Here is a 21,665-nt window from a genome sequence, read left to right on the forward strand (position 1 = left end):
AGAGCAAGAAATCTCCAGAGTTTCTGGATGCCTCTGAGCCAGTGGAGATGTACCATGAAGGTCCGACTCTGGCCAGACATCCCAGCTTTTCTCTTTATCTCCCATCTCCTCCCCTGTCTGTCTGCTTCTTTCTACCCTCTCTCCTTGTCTTCTCTTTCTTCCTCCCCCACCCCCAATTTGTTAAGGTTATTGAGTATTTATTTGCTCATTAGAACAATGGGAAAGATCATTTTAAAAATTCAAGAAGTTTGGCTACATTATCATCAAGATGTCATGTAGGAATGATAATCGTAACAATCACAACAACAATAATCAAAAACAAAGTAAAATGCACAGCAAATTAGAAGGGAAGGGTTGCCGCAAATGAGACAAGGTGTCATGGCCTACATATATAAAAAGCAATTACAAATCAATAAGAAACACTCCACAGAAAATACTTGAGTGGAGGATTTACACAGAAATTTTACAGGATGCTGACTACTAAAAATGAAAAAAAAATTCATCAGAATTGGAAATATAAAATACTGGGGGGAAGGTATAGCTCAAGTGGTAGAGTGCATGCTTAGCATGCATGAGGTCCTGGGTTCAATCGTCAGTACTGCCTCTAAGAATAAATAAATAAGTAAACCTAATTACCTCCCACCACCAAAAAAATAAAAGAATATGGTTTTAAAAAAAGAAATATAAAATACAAACAAGATACAGTTTGTTTATCAAGCTAGCATGCATTTCTTCAAGAAAAAAAGATCTTTAAACGTAATACACTGTGTCTATGAGAATGTAACAAAATGCTCCCTCCATTGAGCGGCTTCTACAAGATGTCAGGCAGGCACCAGGCTGGGTGCTGAGAAGATTTCAATTCTGAAAAGCCAGAACATTTTACTGTCCTCAGCCTGGAGTGAATCCATCTCGAATCTCCTCCCCTCCCTTGTTCTTTGTTTCTGGCTTTCTCCTTCTTTATCTTTCCCCTTTTTTTCTCTCCCTCCCTCTCTCTGACTCTCTCCTGCTCACTCTCTCTCTCCCTCTCCCCCGACTCTTTCTCTCTCTCTCTCCCTCCCACTCTCTTCCTGCACCTGACCTTGGTTGATGATGGAGGCCTGATCTCCTGCCCAACCTGGGCCACGTGGCCTGGAGAAGGTGGACATTCCACCATCTGTTCTGGCATCTAAGACCCAGGCCCCACCGTGTTCTGACTGGGGGTGCTCTTCATGATGAGGGAAGGCACGTTCAGGCAGGCAGCCTTCCCACACTTCCTCAAGCCCTCCAGGGTGATGTCTGCCCAGCAGCCCCCCAGGCCCACGGGGCTCAGGAAGTGACCACACCCATCTCTCCACACACAGTGCTGCCCCCCACTTGCCGACTGTGCCCTGAGTGCTGGGTTTTGCCCTCCGTGGCTACCACCGGGAGTGGCACAATAGAATTAGGGTCTGCTACCCATCAGTTTACCCTTAGCATTTCCCTTCCAGACCCCCATGGGAGCTAACAAGCTTCAGTGCGGAAAAAGGGAGCCCCATGATTGCCCTGTCCCACCTCCATCCCCCATTTGCCTTCTTGAAAAGACCTGGGAACAAACCTCTCAAACAGAGAGCTTTTGCTGTGCTGGCCCATCGTTTCCCTGGAGCTACATTAGGCTCAACTTTAAGCAAACCTAATCTGCAACAACAAAATCATTTTTCCACCAAAAATCAATCAGCAAAGTGATTCTTTGTCTTTGCAAAAGAATCTGCCACAGGGACCTGATTTTTTTTTTAATATTTGAATTTCCATTTTAAATATAAAGTTATACAAGGGCATTCAAAATGAGCCTACAGCTCACGGAAACTTGGCAGCCTTTTGTAGAGTCAACCTTTTAAACAGGTTTTATGAAGTTGTTACAGGCATTCAGCCGGCCAGTCCATGTCCTTGAAGCAGCCTGTTTCAAATTATTTTTTAATTTTTATGCAAGGAATGGGTCTGGACAGGGATTTAAGGCCATCCCTGTGCATCTCAATGAGCTCACAGATCTTGCAGGAACTGGAGTGTGTAAGATTTTGCCAGTGGGATTCTCACAAGTGCTAGGGACTCTTACAGGGTTTTAGAAGATCTGACGGCCCCCAGAGCACCTTTATGTGATGGTCACAGGGATGGGGGAGAGAGACCCCGAGGCCCTACCCCTGCCACACCCTCCCCATCTCACTGCCAAGAATCCATCTGGCACTTCTACGCCTCCTCCAGGGCAGGGCTGCAGGCCATGCACAGCTGGCCCAGCACCTTGATCAAGCCACTCCTGCATTCCCAGGGCAAATCTACCAGACAGCCAGAGAAGGAGCCCTCAAGCTGCTACATTTTTGCCCAGAAAAGTTTCAGAATCCTCCCCCTGGCTTCACATTTTTGGCCTCTCTTGCCTGAGAAGGTGTCACCCTGCAAGGACTTTGCTTATCGTCTTTCCTTTTTACCAGATGGATGTCACATTGGCAGGAGTGGGGGCTGCTCTGAGAGTCTCCGTTTGAGTGCTTGATCCCAGAGTCCTTTGCTTCTTTTGTTTCTGTTCTTTTAACTCACGTTATCTGTCCTGTGTGCCTGTCTCCTCATAGACAAGGCTGAGAACCCCAACAAGAGTTAGATTAACCTTATCGTTTTAGAAAAAGGTCCCCGCAAGTCTGTCTGATTTCTCTCTAGATGTGCAAGTCCCTCAACCTCTCTGTACCTCAGTTTCCCCATAAAATCAAGAAATTTTGGGAATCAGAAGAATGACAGCCTCCACTTACTTAATCTTTCCAACAACCCCAGGCAGGAATTTGTCCTATTATTCCCTCTTTAGACATGAGGAAACTGAGGCTCAGAGAGATGGCAGAGGGAAGTGAGTCTAGCAAGATCACTGAGGTTGGGTCCAGCTGTCAGATTCAGGATTGCAGCCCTGAAGGTGGAGGCTTTCAGAAGTCAGCAGAATGAGACTTGGCAGCCCAGCCAGCCTGGGTTCCCTGAGGCCCCCGCAGGGCCTAGAAATCCAGGAGGAGGGGGCATGAGCTATTCCCCTCTCTGTCGAAAGGAATCTTGCTATGCTAGCCTTTTGGGGTGGAGGCAAAGATTCTGCCGTGGTGCTGTGATTGTGGCCCCGTCTCGGATGTGGGAAAACTATCCCTGTGGTCCTCCAAGGGATGTGTCGAAGCTCTCCCGACGGTTTCCACCCCTCCTGCACCTCCCTCCGGATATCTGTGTGTGTGTGTGTGTGTGTGTGTGTCCTGCTCCATCAACTGACTGTGTGCTGTGTCCACACGACCACCACTAACACCCCATTTCATGAGTCATCGCACATGGCATCACGCTCTGTGCCCATGCATCGGGGTGGCCAACTGATTTCTCAGCAGCTGGCAGACCATGATCCTGCCCTCACTGCCAAGAGGCCATCTGGTGCGGCCACTCCTCCCTCAGGGCAGGCCGGCACAGCTGGCGGAGCACCTTGATCAAGCCGCTCCTGCATGCTCAGGAGCCGAACTGCCAGGAAGCTAAAGAAAGAGCCCTCACAGCCTGCCTTTTTTTTTTTTTATACCCAGTCTCAAAACAGGGCCTACCCCAGAAGGCATCATTTTGTGTGTGTGTCATGAAGTGGAAAGGTTAGAGTGCAAGATACACAGACCTGGGTTTGAATCTCAGTCAGCCACTTCCTGGCTGTGTGACCTTGAGCAAGTCACTTTCCCTGTCTGAGCCTCAGCTTCCTCATCTGGAAAGTGGGCGTAAGGGTACCAGCTTCCCACAGGCAGACGCAGTGACATTTGGAAAACTCATCTATTACACCTAGAGTCATCCATCAGGTTGGACAGAAATCACTGTCATTGAAAGATCCCTCAGTAATCCCTAAAGGAGAATGTGTTCAATTCTGTGGATGCAGTAATCCCTAGATGCATCGAGCTTTGAGAACCACTGAGCTGAAGTGAAAAAGGTCGGGGCAGGGAATCCAGTGGAAATAGTTACAGGCTTGTAAACCATTATGTTTTTAGAAATATCACTAACTTCAAAAGGGATGGCAGGTGGAAAATTCTGCAGCCTCTGCTCAGCAGTCGGGCTTCTGCTGTTCTAATGGCAGTCGAGTTTCTCTCACCATGATCTCTAGTCATGGGTGGACAGTCATAATGAGACTGAGTGTGATTCCAAAGATGAGTTAGGTACGGGGCCACTGCCACATGCTAGAGTTTTCCCCCAGACCCCAATTTTCCGAGAGGACTCTTGAGATTTACCCCTTAACGTCATCCCAGATTGGAACTCTTAGCTGACCTCGCTCTCCTTCATAACGTAGCGGGTAAAGCCAAGGCCACTGCTACTGTGTGTCCAGCATCAGAATCCTGAAGGTCTGTTTTACAGATGAAGACAGTCATTAAGGGCAGTGCTGGAAGTCAAACCCAGGTCCCCCCTGCGCCAAAGCTCAAACCTTCAAGACACTCTAAAACCTTCCAGCCCAGAACCTCTGGAGAAAAGGAGTTTTTCTCCAGCTCTTGGCAGTGACCTTCGGTGGCGAATTCACCTTTGGTAATTGATGACTTTCTGGCTGTCCTGCTACTTGGAAATTTGGCTTTCTTGGTGCTGTTGGGCAGTGCCGGGAGGCCTGCCAAGGGCAGGGGACTGAACGAGGGTCTTCTAGATGGAAGGATGGACCATCCAGAGCCACGAGCCTGAGGCGGCCCCCCACCCCCGGTGCCCAGGCCGGGCAGGGGAGCGCTCAGGTGCGCGTGCGCATGCGTGCGTGTTCTGTGTTCTTTCTTCTGAGGCCGCTTACGATCTGTCTCTCCCTCTGACGCCACCTCACCAGGAGCAGTACACGGTAAAGTGCCTCTCTCTCTCTCTCTCTCTCTCTCTCTCTCTCTCTCTCACTCTCAACTCTCACTCGCTCTCGCTCTCTCGTCTCTCGTTCTCTGCCCTGATGCAGCCGCGTTGGTTCTGGGCCTGCTTCCGTAGCCTTGTGTTCTTGCTGCCGTCCTGTCGCTTGCAGTGACCAGAGCCCCCCTCAGCCTTCTCCCCAGGGAGAAGGAGCCCTGAGGGGGTCTTGGGCACTGCCTCTCACCATGACCCACCGTTAGCTCAGTTCTTAGCAGAGAACGTAAAGAGTGTGGAGAGGAGATCTCCCCACAGTCTGATTTCAACTGATTTCAGTAAAGCAGACAAGCAGGCTGGGTGGTTATCTGGGGAGTGAGTGTCCAGCCTCTCAGATGGGAGAAGGGTGGACAGTCCAAACAACCAGGACTTGGGCTTTAAGAGGAGCATCTATACTCTCAGCAAAGTGATTCGAAAATCTGGTTGGTTTCCGAGAGAACACCTTGATCAAGCCACTCCTGCATGCTCAGGATCCAAACTGCCAGGAGCACTCTCCTCGTGTGTCAAAACATAGGATTGTTTCTCAGTCTCTGCAAAGGGAGAAGTGCCTTCTGGGAGTCCAGCTGGGTTCTTTGTTAAAAGAAATCAGTGAGTGTCAGGGAGGTGCTAAAGACCTCTTCACACATACCGGAGGCTTCCTCCCTGACCAAAGCGGAAGGCCTGAGGGGTAACTTGAAGAAGAAATAGCTATTTCCCTGCATGATCTAGTTACTTAGCTGTGTTTGTGTTCTGCGTAACAGTCTCTCTCCTGTTGTGTGCCTCGTACATTGAGGGCACAGCTTTGAGATGATAATGATGACTTTGGTTTAGAAAAGAAAAAAACATGTTCAGACTGCTGAATCCTGGGGCATGGCTGTGCCTGGCAGGCTAAAGTCCAATTCTCCTCTTTATGCTCTTAAAAAAAATGAGAGAAAGGAACCCTAAAAAAGCAAATGTCACAAGGATGTTGTTACACCTAGATACTCAGGCATACCACGGTGGGTGGCTCTAGGGTGGCTCTGTTCATTACCCAGGAGGTAACTGTGGGGAGATGTTTGCCAACTGACCCCCAAAGAACTCCGATCCCAATTCATTCACGTGGCCTGCCTGAGACGGCCCACCAGGTACAGGCTGGGGGTTGAGACACGGACCAAGATTAAAGGGAAAATGAACACATTTTCATTTTCAATAAATCACAGTTTCACCTTTGAGGAGTTTTCTGTCTAAAGCCAGCAGCCAACGACATAAACAAAAATGGTTCTGAAACAGCGCTAGGGTCTGGCAGAGCTCAGGGGCAGATAGATGGTGGAGGCTATCGGATGAAGGGACATTTACCTCGGGCTTTGAGGGCTGCAGGGGCATGTCTAGCAGCGGGAACAGTATATGCAAAAGCAGACAGAAGTAAAAGTGTCCGGCTGGGGCTGGGGGGGTGTGGTCATCAATGGGGATGCAAAGGTAAAGGTAAGCTGGACTAGATTTTGAAGAGCCCTGAATGCCAAGCTAGGAGTTTGTCCTTCAAGGAATTCAGATGCTCCAGAAGGATCCTGAGCAGGAGACCGACATGGTCATTGGTTTTGGCCACTGTGTGCGAAAAAGAAGGAAGAGAGACAGGGATGGGGGGAAAGTGGAGAGGTGGATATTCGGGGTTCAGCCCATGGTGGTGGCCAGGGACAGATGGTGGAGCTGTTTAGGAGGGTGACTTGTTGGGGATGAGGATGCAGGACAGGAGGCTGAACATGACTCTTGGGTTTCTGGTTTGGGCAGCTGGGTGGGTGGTGGATCCCATTAACCACAAGGCTTTGATGGCTGCACCTGATGCCCCCCACTTGGGGCAGGGGTCTGAATCATGGTTGGCTAAGTGTGTCATGGCATCCCCAGGGTCTGCAAAGCTGACTCAGGCCGCAGACCCCGGACCGGCCCTCTATGCAGCAATTTGACAAAGATGAGCTGAGAGACCCCAAAAGAAAAGGCAGTGGTTCAACATTAGCATTTGATATCCTGGTTCCTTTCACTCCTGTGGGCTCAGGGAACATTGGGGCAGGGGGTTGGGGGAGAGATTCCAGTTTAAGGGCCGCTTTAAGCATTTCCCAGATCCTGTTGGAAGGCGGGGGGGTCACATTTTCTAAAAGCTCCCTAAGACCACCTCCAAAGAGCGCCCAGGGGCAGCCAGCTCCCGTGTGCTGGATCTGAGAGCTGCCCCGTGTTGCTGTTCAGGCCCGGCTTAGTGGCGGAGGGCCCTCCATAAACCCTGAGACCAGAACCACACAAGCCACGTGCTTGCTAGGTCTTGAGCCCAGATGTAGAGGGGGAGCTGACTGCCCTCCTCCAGCAAGGGCAGGGCTGGACCAGGCTCACCCAAGACTCCTAAACCTGGAAGGGTGGGGTCACATGGAGCTGTGGACCACCCACCACCCAGCCTGACCTTGACTCCTTTCCCCTTCTCCCCATCTTAACATCCCTCCACAGTGGCAATAGCAAAGGAAAGGACATCAACACCATTAAATCCCTCCGAGTCCTCCGGGTGCTACGACCTCTTAAAACCATCAAGCGGTTGCCAAAGCTCAAGGTGAGACTGGGGATATGTGGGAGATCTGTCAGGGTTGCCCTGGACAGTTGAGCAGGTTGCACACTGCTCAAGAACACTACGTTTAAAGGGATGCTGCTAACATCACAGCCATCATGTCTGGATATATTTTTATTACAACTTTCCAGCAGATGGCAGTAAAGTGCATTAATCAAACAAAATCTGTATATTATGATAAATTTCCATTAGATGAAATGTCTCATGCAAAGTCGGGACCCCTTTTCCAAATTCCCAAAGTAGCATGAACCAGCATTTCCCAAGAGCTTGTCGTTCAAAAAGAGAAAGAAAGGGATGGAGGGAGGGAGGGAGGAAGAAAGGAAGGAAGGGAAGAAGGAAATGAAATTAGGCATTGAACACCCCTTTTCAACTTATGACCTGAGGGACACCTGTATTATCTCACACGTCATATGTTTCTTTAAATCTAGACACTTTATTTTTTACTTCAGTGGATTTATTTTAAATGGAAATGCTATGTCAAGTTTCTCAAGTTGGAAAACCAAAACCCCCTGTTAATAGAAGATAAAACTAAATATCTGTTCAAAAAAATAAGATAACTGTTTCTAAAATCTAGCCAAAAATTGTTGCCTGACAAAGGCTTGGAGCAAGGATGCTCGCTCTTTCTTGATTAAAAAAGAAAAGTATGAATGTTAGGTGTTCACACAGTAGCAACCAAGGAAGTTTCTCCTTCACTCAAAAGGATAGAAAGGATTTGGTTTTGCTACCATGTGGTTCAGTGTTCCTTGGTGTTGGGCTCCTGTAGGACCTAAAAGTATGTCTGATCTTACTGGCAGTGTGCCTTTTCCCTTTGATTTTGGAAATAATGATACAAATTCCCCTTTTCTGTTGATGAATGTTCAAAGAGGAAATGTGTCTGCCCTTTGGACGTGAATGCTTGCCTGCACTGAAGTACGTGGAATCCAGCAGTGTTCAGTTCAGTGGCTTTTCCGCATTTTCTGGGTCACAGCCTCCTTTGAAAGCCCCATGAAAGCTACACACTCTCTCCCCCAGGGGAAGCCAGCAAAGCTAGCATGTAATTCCAGTGCGTTTTGATGATCCTTGATGCTTACTTGGAGTTAGGATCCCCTGTGATTAAAAGCAGAATGGGGTGGGGGGCATTCCAGGCTGGGACCCCGCCTTGTCTGGGGGATGGTGGAAGGATCCCGTCCTACCCAGGGCAGAATGCCCAGGGCACATGAAGTCAACTCTTAAATCCAGAGCGCCCGCAACTTATCAGTGGGCAAAAGGGGGGAGACCACACTCCAGATGGTGGGGAACAGGGAGTAACATGAGACAGGGACACAGAAGGAACAGGAAATGACCTCTCCCTCGAGGACCTTTCCTCTTGCCCTGAAGAGCCATAGTTTACCTTAGAGACACTCGGAGAAGGAGCACCATTTTCCAGGGGTGGAAATTGGGAGTTTTCAATGCGTCGAAACTCAGAATCAGGTCCAGCCCCAATTCTTACTCCTCAGAATGGCGTGGCCCTAACTGAGTGACTTGGCTCATGCCCTCATCTGTCAAATGAGAATAATAACAATACTTTGGTATTATGGGCTGTGGCAGGTGGAGGCTGGACTGGCCCCCAGCCCCTCACGCCTTCTCTCCCTGCCACCCACCAGGCCGTGTTTGACTGCGTGGTCAACTCGCTCAAGAACGTGTTCAACATCCTCATCGTCTACATGCTGTTCATGTTCATCTTTGCTGTGGTGGCTGTGCAGCTCTTCAAGGGCAAGTTCTTCCACTGCACTGATGAGTCCAAGGAGTTTGAGAAAGACTGTCGGTGAGTTTTGACCCTCCGAGGTGTCCCCATCTGGGCTGGCCAGAGGCACCAGTCTCTTGGGCTTGGAAACTGAAGTGTTGGGTCTGCGGGGTGACCTGACTGCACCCAGCTTGGATCTGGACTAGAAAGGAAAACAGTTTCGGAATAAGAGTCTCTGCTCAAGGCTTCAGGATAAGCTATAAGCTGGATGCTTAACTTTTCGGCTGCCGCCTTTGTCAAGTAGAGGTTATCAGTACACATCCAGGTTTCCTTATATGAAACCTTTACAGGTGAATGTTTCAAAATTCAGAATATTTTGAGATTTTAGAGAGATTGTGTGGTACATGTCCCACCTAGGACATAACAGCCTCATTGGTTAAGGCAGCCCTGTGATCAAACACAGTATTTCTGCTGGAAAACAGGCAACCATTTGCACCCAATGGGATAAATAACAAGTCCAAAGCCCAAAGAGCCCGCATCCCATTGGGTTGGGTTTTGTTGCCAAAACGAATTAGATCGTAGATGGGCAAACTTCGTCTGTCAAGGGCCAGAGAATAAATATCTTTCTGTGGCAGCTACTCATTGCTGCTGGTAAAACTCAAAAGCAGCCGCAGACAATAGAGAAAGAAATGGGGGGCACAACCTCGTTCTGATAAAACTTTCTTGGAAGTTGGAATTCCATATCATTTTTACCCATCGTGAATGAATTCTTTTGATTCTGTTTCCACCATTTGAAAATGTAATTCTTAGCTTGTGGGCCACACAGAGGCAAGTCCAGATTTGGTCTGCAGGCCCGAACTTGCCAACTGCCAGATTAGGAAACAAGATTCGGCTTCCAGAGCTTTCTGGATTTGGGAATTGTGGGTAAGGGATGGTGGACCGGAAGCTCCCCATCTCTGGGTCACCCTCATGATGGAAAGTTCTGAACTCAGGCCAGGAAAGTGCTGATCCTTCATTAACCAAGCGCTCAATGAACAGCGCTATTGGCACTAGTTACCCTGAAGTCCTTCTATGCGGTGAATGGCAGGCAGCCCGTTGTCGTTTTGGTGGCTGTTTCCAGGAATGGGAAGGATCCCAGGCATTGGGCTAAACTTTCTTTCCTACCTTGAAAAGAAGCAGCACCTGCCCCCTCCCCATTGGCCTGACGGACCCAGAAATGTGCCTTCTCCCTCTCTGCTGTTAACAACCCCTCAAGCCTGGGGACCCCGCCCTCGGGACTAGAGGCTTTCAGGTTGGAAGAGGGTGCCAGATTCTGAGTTGGGTGCTGGATCCTGAATGGACGCAGGGCTGGGGCATCAGCCGTGGATTTGACTCCAAGTGGCTGCACACACGCTCCAGTGACATCTGGATGCTGCCATTTCCCAGGCTGAGGGAGGCAGCGTGGGCAGGTGGGACCCTCTCCCTCCTCCTCCTCCTCCTTCATCTCTCTGGTGGCCAGAGTTAGGTGCCCCTCGACTTCCTAACTGTCCCCATTTCCCGCGGCAGCGGCAAGTACCTCCTCTACGAGAAGAACGAGGTGAAGGCTCGGGACCGGGAGTGGAAGAAGTACGAGTTCCACTACGACAACGTGCTGTGGGCGCTGCTGACGCTCTTCACCGTGTCCACTGGGGAAGGCTGGCCGCAGTAAGTGGCCCGTCCGAGAGCCCCCGGGAGCAGCGCGGGGAGGAGAGGGGCTGAGAGCCTGGTGCTGAGAACGCTCTCGGGGAGGAGGGGTCCGCTCCTGCTCCCAGAAGTGGGGACGATGCAAGAAGCACGAGGGGCCGTCACCAGAGCAGCGGCCGCCACACATAGTCGTGTTTGTCTGGGCGGAAATCCAGCCATCGCTGGGCTCCCCAGCCCCCGAGTGGCCGCCGGGAGCTCCCAGAACAGGCAGTGTCTCTAACTTGCAGAAAGGCTGCACATCCACAGGCAGTCACTTCCTCTTAACCCTTCCTGTGCTGCTGAACACACACCTCCAAGACAGGGGCGTGGCCCTGGCCGTTTCCAAGCCTGTTTGTCCACAGGGTCGTTCTCTCCCAGACAGGGTCAGGGCTGAGGTGAGGCAGAATCATGCAAATCCAAAATTTAATGTTTTTCCTTTTTTTTTTTTTTTTTGCTGTTCTTTTTCTGGGGGGATAATTATTTATCTATCTATTTTAATGTAGGTCATGAAGAATGCAGGACCTCATATATGCTAAGCTCTACCACGGAGCTATACCCTCCCCTAAAAGTTTAAATTTTTCTAATTGAAGTATAGTCGATTTACAATGTTGTGTTTGTTTCTGGGGTACAGCATAGTGATTCAGTTATATATGTATATATATATATTCTTTGTCATGTTCTTTTTCATGATAAGTTATCACAAGCTATTGAATAGAGGTCCCTGTGCTGTACAGTAAGACCTTGTTTATCTATTTTGTATATAGTAGTTTGAGATTAGCAGATACAAACTACTACATACAAGATTTGAAATTTTGATAGTTTGTTCATCCTGGGCTTTTTGGCATTTCTTTTGATTTTTTAAAATATTGCAGTCAAATGCTATTTAACGATTACTGAGGGATTTGACATCCCCTTAACGTGTGCCCAAGGCAAGCGCCCTACTCTCCTCACCCTAGTCCCGGTCCTCTGTCCAGAGGTCTTGGCTGAATGCAGGTTGAAGGTTGGGTAGATTCCAGCGTGTGCCCTCAGTACCCACACACAAGAGGCCAGTGCTAGCCCATAAGGCACCTTTGAGCAAATTTTTTAAGACACCCCTTCTTCAACAGACTTCTCCTCCATCTGTTAGAAGAGCATTGCAATCTACTTAATGATCTTGCTCAAATAAGGCACTTTATGGCCACCTGCCAAAATGTTGTCATCATTAATACACAGATCTAGCATGTCTACAGTATGACTGGTGCCCCTTAGACACAGAGCCCTTGAGCAGTGCATGACCTGTGCAACTGTACAGAGCGGCCTTGCATACACTCACTCCCATGTGTGTCCTCATTGCACCTCCTCGGCTCCCACCACCACTTGTGCTTAAATACTCCCCCCACCCAACACACCCACACAGACACACACATACAGCTGCTTCCATGACCCCCTGCTCACTCCCATCCATCACCACAGACCTGATTTCAAATCCCAACTTGGCCATGTCTGAGTAGGTGGTCTTCAGCAAGTCACTTTAAGTTGCTCAACCTCAGTTTCCTCGTGCGCAAAATGGAACCAGTAATAACATCCCTGAGAGGGATGATGGTTAAAGAAATAAAATGTCAAACATCATTTCTGGCACATAACAGGCCCTTGATACAGGGCGGTAGAAGTAACTGACAATGTTGTCAATACTCCCCACAGGCAAAGGAGGTGGGAAGATTACAGCTTCATAAACTACAGGGACCACAGTCAGAAAATAGTGATTACACCTCATTTCTTTTTTGTTTCCTTTCAATATTTGCCTCCATTCCTGCTCCCCTGTCTCACTTTCCCCCTCTCCTCACCCTGGTCCTCACAGGGTCCTCAAGCACTCCGTCGATGCCACCTTTGAGAACCAGGGTCCCAGCCCTGGGTACCGCATGGAAATGTCCATCTTCTACGTTGTCTACTTTGTGGTGTTCCCCTTCTTCTTCGTCAATATCTTTGTGGCCTTGATCATCATCACCTTCCAGGAGCAGGGGGACAAGATGATGGAGGAATACAGCCTGGAGAAAAATGAGGTACCACTTCCCAGTTGCATTCCCATTTAAAATCTGACACCTCCCAGCACACACAAACACACACACACATGCACACACACACACACACAGGAACCAGCTTCTGGGACACCTGGGGAGGAAAGAACAGCATTCTCCAAGCAGAATCCAGCTTGCAGGGTAGCCCTTCATGGGATTTCCAGAAGAAAACACATCAGAGAGAAGTTGTACGTGTCAGTCAGTTTGGACTAGGTTATGATGCAGTAACAAGCATCCTTAGCATCTCAGTGCCAGATATTGACAAAGGGATTGGACTGCATGTCCAGGTGGCTCTGCTCTGTGTCAGCTTTATTCTGGTTTCCCTCTGAGACACTTCAGATAAAAAGGAGAGAGCAGCAAACCACGGTCTGACTCTTGTGGTTTGTGCCCAGTGATACATGTCACTTCTGCTCACACTTCATTAGCCAGAGCTAGTCACACATCCACATCTGATGTCAGTGGGTCAAGGAAGTATAATCTCCCCCAGGGAGGGGTGGTGAATATTTATGAATGAAATCCAGTACACGAGAGTATAGGCATGACTCTTTGCCCTTCTAGAATCATCCAAGCTAAGTGGAGGACCTAGAACACATTCTTCCTTCTGCTCTGTTGGCCCCTAAGACTAAATAACCATTAGTCCTCCCTGCCTCCCTCCCTCAAAGAGGAGAAGCAAAGTATCTGGTAAGAAAGAATGACAAGGCTTCACAGTCTTGAAATTTGAGTTTCGCCCCCTTGGCAGCTGTGCCAGCTCAAGCAAGTGGCATAACCTCTCTGAGCCTTTACTGTCCTTATCTGCAAAATGGGGCTATTGATAGTACCCACTTACCATGTTTGCTCAGGGGATTCAAGGAGATAGTGGAGGAATGTCAGCACAAGTTTTGGCAGGTGGCAATTTCTCAAGGAGCTGTAGTTGTTGAGAGAAGAAAGCTTTCGTGGTAAGGAGTTTATGGGGGCAAGAGAGGCAGCAATTCTAGTAGTTGTGCAGCAAGCTAGCTGTGTCGAGTGAGATGGAGGTGCTCGGTGTCCAGCCGCCTCCCTCCTGCCTCCGGCCCTCACGCCATTGGGCTCTCTCCTGCAGAGGGCCTGCATCGACTTCGCCATCAGCGCCAAACCACTGACCCGACACATGCCCCAGAACAAGCAGAGTTTCCAGTACCGCATGTGGCAGTTCGTGGTGTCCCCGCCTTTCGAGTACACCATCATGGCCATGATCGCCCTCAACACCATCGTTCTCATGATGAAGGTGAGCCTTCCCTCCGACCACATCCGCCCTCCCCTGGCAAAATGGAACCAGCTACACGGGTCTCCCAGACAGACCACACACTCTTGCTCCACCTAGTCCCTCTGCCTGGCACACGGCTCCACCGCTCTGCCTGGTCAGCCCCTTCCAGCTGCACCTGCAGAGCTCTTCCTCCAGGAAGCCTTCCCTGACCTCTCCAGACACATGAGGTCTTGGCAAGCATCCTATGTTACCTGCTATGTCATAATAGCGTCGGATTGCTTGACAGTCTGTCACACCTCGTTGAGCTCCGAGGGGCCAGATAAGACATGGGCACCCCTGAATTCCTGGGGTTCAGAGAGGCCCTGGCTTAGAGGGAACAAGAGGCCCTTGATAAATGTTTGATGAATAAAATGAGGAGAAAAGGGCAGGTAAGGACCTTGTGACCCTCGGGGCCATGGAACCTCTCCAGGGTGAAAAGTCAGAACCTTTCATCGTGTGGTTTGGAGACCAAAGGCCTGAATTCAAACCCAGCTCTGCCACTTAACTCACCGGTTAACCTTGCACAAGTGACCAGTGACTTCTCAGGGCCTCAGTTTCCCTTTCAGTGAAATGGGAATGATAATAATAGCTCCTTCCTTGCCCCAGATGTGGATGAGGATTCAATGAGAAAGTTCCTGCAAAGACATGAGCGCATTTCTCAGCACTTAAAAACACTCAGCAAATTTAGCTGTTGATTTTTATGAGTTGGCAAAAAAGCAGTGCCTATATTCACCTGAAAACTCATCTCCATAAGCAAGTTCTTTTATCTTTTCATTTATGATGATGAACTGTTTCTAACAAGCAGAAGAGAGAGGGTGGTATGGCAGAGCACTCCTCAGACTGCTCACAGGGCATCTGGGCTTCTTGTTAAAATGCAGGCTCTAGTTCAGCAGGTCTGGGTGGGCCTGGGACTCTGCATATCTAACCAGCAAACTAAAAAAATAATAATGTAAGTAAAGGAGTTTTTGTTTTGATGTGAAAAGATTAACCCAATAGCTAATAATGGAACAGATAGCATATAATGAAAAAGAATATGTGTATATATATATGTATGTGTAACTGAATCACTATACTGTACACCAGAAATTAACACATTGTAAACTGACTAGACTTCAATTATAAATAAATAAATAAATAAATAGCCCAGCCCATGAAGAGCTTGCCATGTGCCTGGGTAAGCTTCACACGACATCAACAGGGAAGCCAAGGGTCACGGGTCAGCCACGAAGCCACCTCCCTGGCCCCCGCCACCGTGCCCACTGACCCCACCTCTCTTCCTCTTTCCTCCTCTAGTTCTATGGAGCCTCGATTGCTTATGAAAACGCCCTGAGGGTATTCAACATCGTCTTCACTTCCCTCTTCTCTCTGGAATGTCTGCTTAAAGTCATGGCTTTTGGAATTCTGGTAAGTACTGCCTTGGGGCTAGAGCCACGGGTTAAGGAACCCGATGGGGCACTGGGTGCTGGGTGGTAGTCTCCCGACCTGGCCCCCTGCCCCCAGCAAGGGGGGACTTGAGCATCCCTCCAGTGCCTCCAGACTCTCCGTAGGCGTTCCCGTGCTTGCCAAGTAATGCAGACTGTGGGCCCTGCACACATTTATTCAGACATTCCTCGAAATGATGGGATGGGAGGCAATAATTATTCATTTCACAGATAAGGAAACTGAGATCCACACAAGCCAAGTCCATGGCATTCATACCGTCTTAGCCACGATCCACAGTGAGAAACACATTTTGCCGGGGAGCCCAGCACACAGACGTACAGATAGACCAGATGAAATGTTCACAGAATCCGTATCTACCTTAGTGTGTGCCCTGTATTCTGAAGTTGTCTGTCTCCTTAATTCCATGTCCCCTTTTTCTTTAATGCAGTTCCTGACCCTGTCTAACTTGTCTCCCACTAATGCGAGTGGTCTTAACCCGAGGTCTCTTGACCCCTGAAGGGATCTGTGGATGGTGGGGGAGGGGGCCCATGGAATGAGATGTGAAAAAATTACTTCTTTTTTTTTACCAGCTGCTCACCAAACTTTAGCTTTTCCTTCCATCTTGAAGGTAGACAACAAGCCCCTGCAGGATTACCCGTGTGATCTGTGTCTCTGTTAAAATGAGACATTCTCAGGAGGCATCACAGGGGTTGCAGGTACAGTAGGCCCTCTTTATCTGCAGGTTCCGCACCCGCAGAGTCAACCGATTCAATTGGCGGCTGGTCGAATCTGCAGGTGCAGAACCCGCGGATACGGAGGCTTGACTGTAAAGCACTTGAGTGTCTGCTTGGCCCACCTCGCTGAAGAGAATGACCTGCAGCCCGTGATGTCAGCAGACAGAGGCTGAATTCTCACCCTGGCTTCCCAAGGTGGTCAAAGGTGTCGGCTTTGGCACCAGAGAGACCTCGATTCAACTCATGTCCAAGCTGTATCACCTCACCTCTCTCCCCTCCATTGCAAGAAAGGGCCAACCTCTCCTCTCTCCTAGAAGTGCTCTTGCAAACCCCAAACACAAATAATGTGTGTCCGGAGACTGAGGGTGAATCCCGGCATGTTGTGAGCACTCAATAAATGCCAGGAAGGGTTACAGTTCATCGCCCACCTTTTTCCTCCAAAGCCATGGCTCCCAACCCTGCTACCCATCAGAAGCACTTGGGGAGATCTCTTAAAGTCAAATGATGCCCTACCCTAGACCCACCTCAAGAGGTTCTGATTCACTGGGTTGGATGGGGGCCCCTGAATCTGAATTTTTTAATGAGGACACCCAGGGAAGCCCAAATCACAGCCCAGGCAGGCCACTGGGCTCTGCATGGAGAACCAGCCAGGCAGAGAGAGACACCCTGCAGTCAGGGCAGTTGCACCAACTCAGAGTCAGTTCCAGCCCTGGGGATGCCACCTGTGGGCTGTATGACCCAGAGCAGATCATAGAACATATACGGAGAAGAACACAGGCTCTGGATCACTCACCCCTGGGTGCAGTCCTGCCTCAGCCCCTTTTGAGCTATGAGATCACAAACATGGCCTCTTTGCTCCCATGTCTAAATCTACAAAATAAGATTACCAGGCTTCCAGGCTCCCAGGGCTAAGGGGAGCGTGCGCGTGGGCCCAGGCACAAGCTCTGCACAGTACAGCTGTGTCACACGATTTTTTTCGTTCCCAGTCTTCTCGTGGTGAAGTGATTCGTCTTACTGGGAGAGGATTCCACCTCCTCCACCCCTGACCATCACATAGAGGTCTGCACTGAGCCTCCCCCTTCAGTTGTAGGCGAAACCCCAAGTTTCCCACGTAGAATTTAAATGATAGAGGGGAAACTTCTAGTCCAGGGGCTTGAGGCCTGTGGCCAGACACCTAGAAAGCTGTCTTCATTTGTGCCCCCCAGAAGCAGAGCCTGAGACAAGGATTGAATGCAAGGGGTTAATCTGGGAGGTGACCCTGGGAAGCACCATAGGAGAGTGGGGAGTGAGGCAGGGAAGGGAAGGCAGCCGGTACAGGGTGTGTTCTTGAGCAGGGCCCTAGTGTGGGCAACTGGGGTGCCGTTCAATGGAGGACCTCTGGGAGGCAGCAGAGAGTACATACCTTACATACTTCAGTCATCTCACCCATGGTGGGGGAGCTGGGCTATTTATCCTCCAGTGCCCATCAGCCACAGTTAAGGGCTGCTCCAAGACAAGCTGTTAATTCCCCACCAAATATGCAACTAGAGAAAACCCCTGGGCAGAGTAACAAAGGTGCACAGTCAAAAAATTAAGGGATATGGGTAGGGCCCCAGTAGTACCTACTAAAATACCAATGCCAGTGGAACCTGAATTCCTTTAGACAGCTGTAAGACAACATCCATCTAGTAAGCACCTATTATCTGCCAAACCTCACACTCAGTGACTCACATTCATTATCTGATTGTTACGTCCTTATCTTCCAGAAGAGGGCTCTGAGGCCCAAGCAGTCCAACTCCAAGTGTGTATTTGATTCATACATGCTAAAAGAATTTGATCCTGAGAAGCACAGCTCCAAAGCCCGGGTCCTTCTCTGTGAGGCAGAGGGGCTGCTGCATTGTCAGATGCTCAGGGGAAAGCTGACCACTCAGAATGGAGCCCAAGCGCCGACGCGGCCCCCTGCTTTCGTGAGGATGCTGGGAAGGCCTGTGTTTAGCATGGGTCCCACTGAGCCTTGAGGGGAGGGCCACCTATTTGAGCTAGACCCTTAGATCTAGGCAAGGGTGCTACTCATTGTGGACTCAAACAGTGTAAAATATTTCAGTATTTTAACAACAGCGTGCTATACCTGTGTGTCTTAGTTGAGCCAGAACCCAGCCCAGGAAGGTACTAGTGAGGATAGATCAAGTTAAGCTGCAGTAACAAACAGCCCCCACATCTCAGTTGCTCTAATCAATGAAGGTTTTGTTGACACTCAGCAGGGGGTGCTGTTCGCCTCTAGTTACTCAGGGAACTAGGCTCACGGAGCAGCCACCATCTGGAACATTGCTGGTCACCAGGCCCAAAGTTAAGAGAGTTCTAGCGAGTCTTGCGCTGGCCAGGAAGTGACCCACACTGCCTCTGTTCACAACCCATTGGTTGTAACTAGAAACACAGCCTCATCTAACCACAAGGGAGCCAGAAAGTACAGCCTGGTGTGTGCCCAGAAGGCCTCTTACTCTGTTACTGTCCCCTTTGTCCAGATTAGGAAATGGAAGCACGGAGAGGTTAAGTCATTGACCCCTGACCACACAGCTGGACAGTAGTAGAGCTGTGATGAGAACCCAGGGGCTGATCTCTTAACAAGTCCTGAGTCCATGGGGTCCTGTGCACAGACTCTGGACTTGCCCAGACCGGGGTTCAAATCCTGACTCTTCACCTGTGTGCTGCCTGAGGTGAGCAGCTTTGCTCTCCGAGCTCCAGTCACCTCATATAAGACCGATGATAAACTTTCCCTCTGAAGGTCTTTGAGAGGATCCCGATGACGTCATTTATGCAGCATCTCAGGTCTCAGGGAGCCCTTGAAGCTGCTGGAGAAACGGCACAGTCCAGAAGGGCAGCCCTCCCCCCTGCCCCAGGTGGAGCTGAAGCAGCACCTGGAGTCCCTCCCCTGGGGCCAAGCAAGCCGTGGGAAGGCTGGGGGTCCCAGGGAGGGGGGACTCAGAGCAGATGACACTGAGCACCCCGGTCAGCAGCGTTTTGCTATTTGAACGACTATTAACTGTCCCAGGCACTGGGACTGGTCCACAGCTGTGCCCCTAGCGGGCCTCCTGGGCTGGACGATGGGCGCCAGCCTTGGAGCCCTGCCTTGGCATCTCTGTCTTGTGGGTCCCCATTCTAGAACTATTTCCGTGATGCCTGGAACATCTTCGACTTTGTGACTGTTCTGGGCAGCATCACCGATATCCTGGTGACCGAGTTTGGGGTAAGTTTCCCGCCGGCTTCTCTCTGGGCAATTCCTGGCTGGGCTGGGAGGGGCGAGGAGGAGGTCATCAGGAAGTCATGGCTGGCTCAAGCCAGCACTTGACCTTGACCAAAAAGGGAGAAGCGGGGACCCCAGAGGGCAAGGGCAGCCCCTCAAGAGGGTGATGCTGGGACGTGGGGGTACCCAAAGCCATGGCTGCGGGGCCAGCTCTGCAGCGTGAACTTCCTTGCATCTTGGCTATTGACTCATGAGTAAATAATGTGGATAAGCTCTTTGGGAGAACTGAGACTCTTAGAGGATCCCAAGGCTGAGCCCCGCCCCCAAACACCACCCATTTTGGGGGGCCCAGAGGGAACCAGCTTCAAGCCCATCCTGCTTGAACTAACCATCTTCCAGCTCATGGGCAGGAGGGAGCCATGGCCTTCAGGGTAACAGGGGACACCATTCCCAGGGCTTTAGGAGGATTTCTGGGACATCGGTCTTCCTCTACCCCAGGCCTGGGACATTCCCAACATGGGGGTCTCCGGACCTCACTGTGATGGCCCCATAGGCCACATGGTCCTTCCCTCTCCTCTGGAAGACTCAGGGACCCAGAGCTCCTGTCCCAGACGCCCTCCTCGGCCATTTGCCAGTGAGCCCAGGCTTGACGGCCCCTTGAGGGCTTGAGGGAGGCTGGGGGAGGGTAGGAGATCCTCACAGGGAAAGTAAAAGGGCAAAGAGTATCAGAGTCGAGGGCCAGGGGTGGTATCAACCTTGTCATAATAACAATAAAAATAATAATAGCTGACAAGGACAGTGCACTCGCTGCATCCCAGGCACTGTGCCAAGCGTTTTACGTGGATTAGCTCATGGTACAGGTCAGGGGCTTAGGATGCAAAAGAATTCCTTCAGAGGGTTCAACTGAAGGGATCCAAAACACAGATCACTCACAGAAGGGAGGGGAAGGCACTTAGCTCCCAGCCACCGTGGGGAGCTGTTACCTGTCCAGGTGCTGAAGTGGGGCGATCCTGAGCTAGAGTCAGAGAGGGGCCACCCGGTAGGAGCTGAGGCCATGGAGGGACAGAGCTCCTGGCAGAGACAGGGCCAAAGCTGGCATAGAGCATCTGGAGAGAAATACCCCAACCTTTCTCTCCTCCCACCACCCGCCTCTGTCTCCTGCCAGCGACTCCCATTGGCCAAGCCCAACCAGCAAGGAGCCAGAAAGCCAAAGAGCCAGGGTGATGCTCAGGACAGGCAGAGAAGAGCAGAGAGTAGATCTGGAAGGGGTGGGGCCCGAGGAAGAGGGTGTTACCCCATTTCACAGATGAGGAGACTGATGCTCAATGCTGAAGAAAATGAGGGACCTGGTCATGCAGCCAGACCTGGTGACTCCTTAGGGCATATTAGTGTTCCCTGGGGTGTCCCTAACTTAAGCTTCCAGCAGAAAAGGATCAACTGATCAATTCTTTTATCCTGGAAGCCTGGTAGGACAGGACTGGGGAGCTACACAGAAGAGGGAGCCATTCTCTGATGCATCCCCTCACACCCTCACCCAGGTGGTATCCTGGTACTATTCTTTGCCTTTAGCTCCAGTAGACCAGAAGTCCTCCCCTTCCCCCCACCTCATCCCTGACACCTTCCCCAAGAGAGGTCATGGCCAGCTGGGGGCTGTTGCCATTGGGGGACCCCCACCTGGCCACTGTCTCCTGACAGTGGACCAGAGCTTAGACCTCACCTTCGGTGCCACGTTTCTAAGAGGTCTGGCGCTCCTACTGGCAGTCAAAAATATCTTGCCATCCAGCTGAAGACAAGACAGCCTTGAACCAGTGTCCCTCCAGGTCAAGAGGTTGGAAGCAATGGTGACCCACCACCCCAGTAGAGCAGGTGGAGGAAGTTGACTGAAGCTCTGGTTACCAGCAAGAGATCTGTAGGACTGGACCCCAAAGGCTTGTTCCCCTGGCTGCAAGATATGGGAGGGCAGGAGAATGGGACACGGGGTCCAATTCAGGGACATCAGGACGATTGCAGTAGTCAAACAGCCCTCCCTACGAGCAGTTTGACTTTGGGTAATTCGTGTTACCTCTTCTTGTCCTGTATTTGGGACTAACCTTCATAACAAACCTCATCATATTCTTGGAAACCTCACATTCATTCATGCACTCATAGAAGCATGCATTAAGCACC

General features: G+C 50.3%; 1 protein-coding gene across 6 annotated transcripts in view; it reads left to right on the plus strand.

Annotated features, from left to right (window-relative positions):
* CACNA1A (calcium voltage-gated channel subunit alpha1 A) overlaps positions 1 to 21,665 on the plus strand; it is a 280,900-nt gene that overhangs the window by 231,860 nt on the left and 27,375 nt on the right. For all 6 annotated transcript variants that reach the window (XM_074350635.1, XM_074350639.1, XM_074350636.1 and 3 more), the window contains 7 exons: positions 7,291 to 7,390; positions 9,028 to 9,188; positions 10,653 to 10,790; positions 12,646 to 12,847; positions 13,941 to 14,105; positions 15,417 to 15,527; positions 19,419 to 19,502. In XM_074350635.1, the coding sequence (XP_074206736.1) occupies positions 7,291 to 7,390; positions 9,028 to 9,188; positions 10,653 to 10,790; positions 12,646 to 12,847; positions 13,941 to 14,105; positions 15,417 to 15,527; positions 19,419 to 19,502 (961 nt within the window). The remainder of the gene's footprint in view (positions 1 to 7,290; positions 7,391 to 9,027; positions 9,189 to 10,652; positions 10,791 to 12,645; positions 12,848 to 13,940; positions 14,106 to 15,416; positions 15,528 to 19,418; positions 19,503 to 21,665) is intronic.

Source organism: Camelus bactrianus, chromosome 22 (assembly GCF_048773025.1).
Source record: "Camelus bactrianus isolate YW-2024 breed Bactrian camel chromosome 22, ASM4877302v1, whole genome shotgun sequence".
Lineage (NCBI taxonomy): Eukaryota > Metazoa > Chordata > Mammalia > Artiodactyla > Camelidae > Camelus > Camelus bactrianus.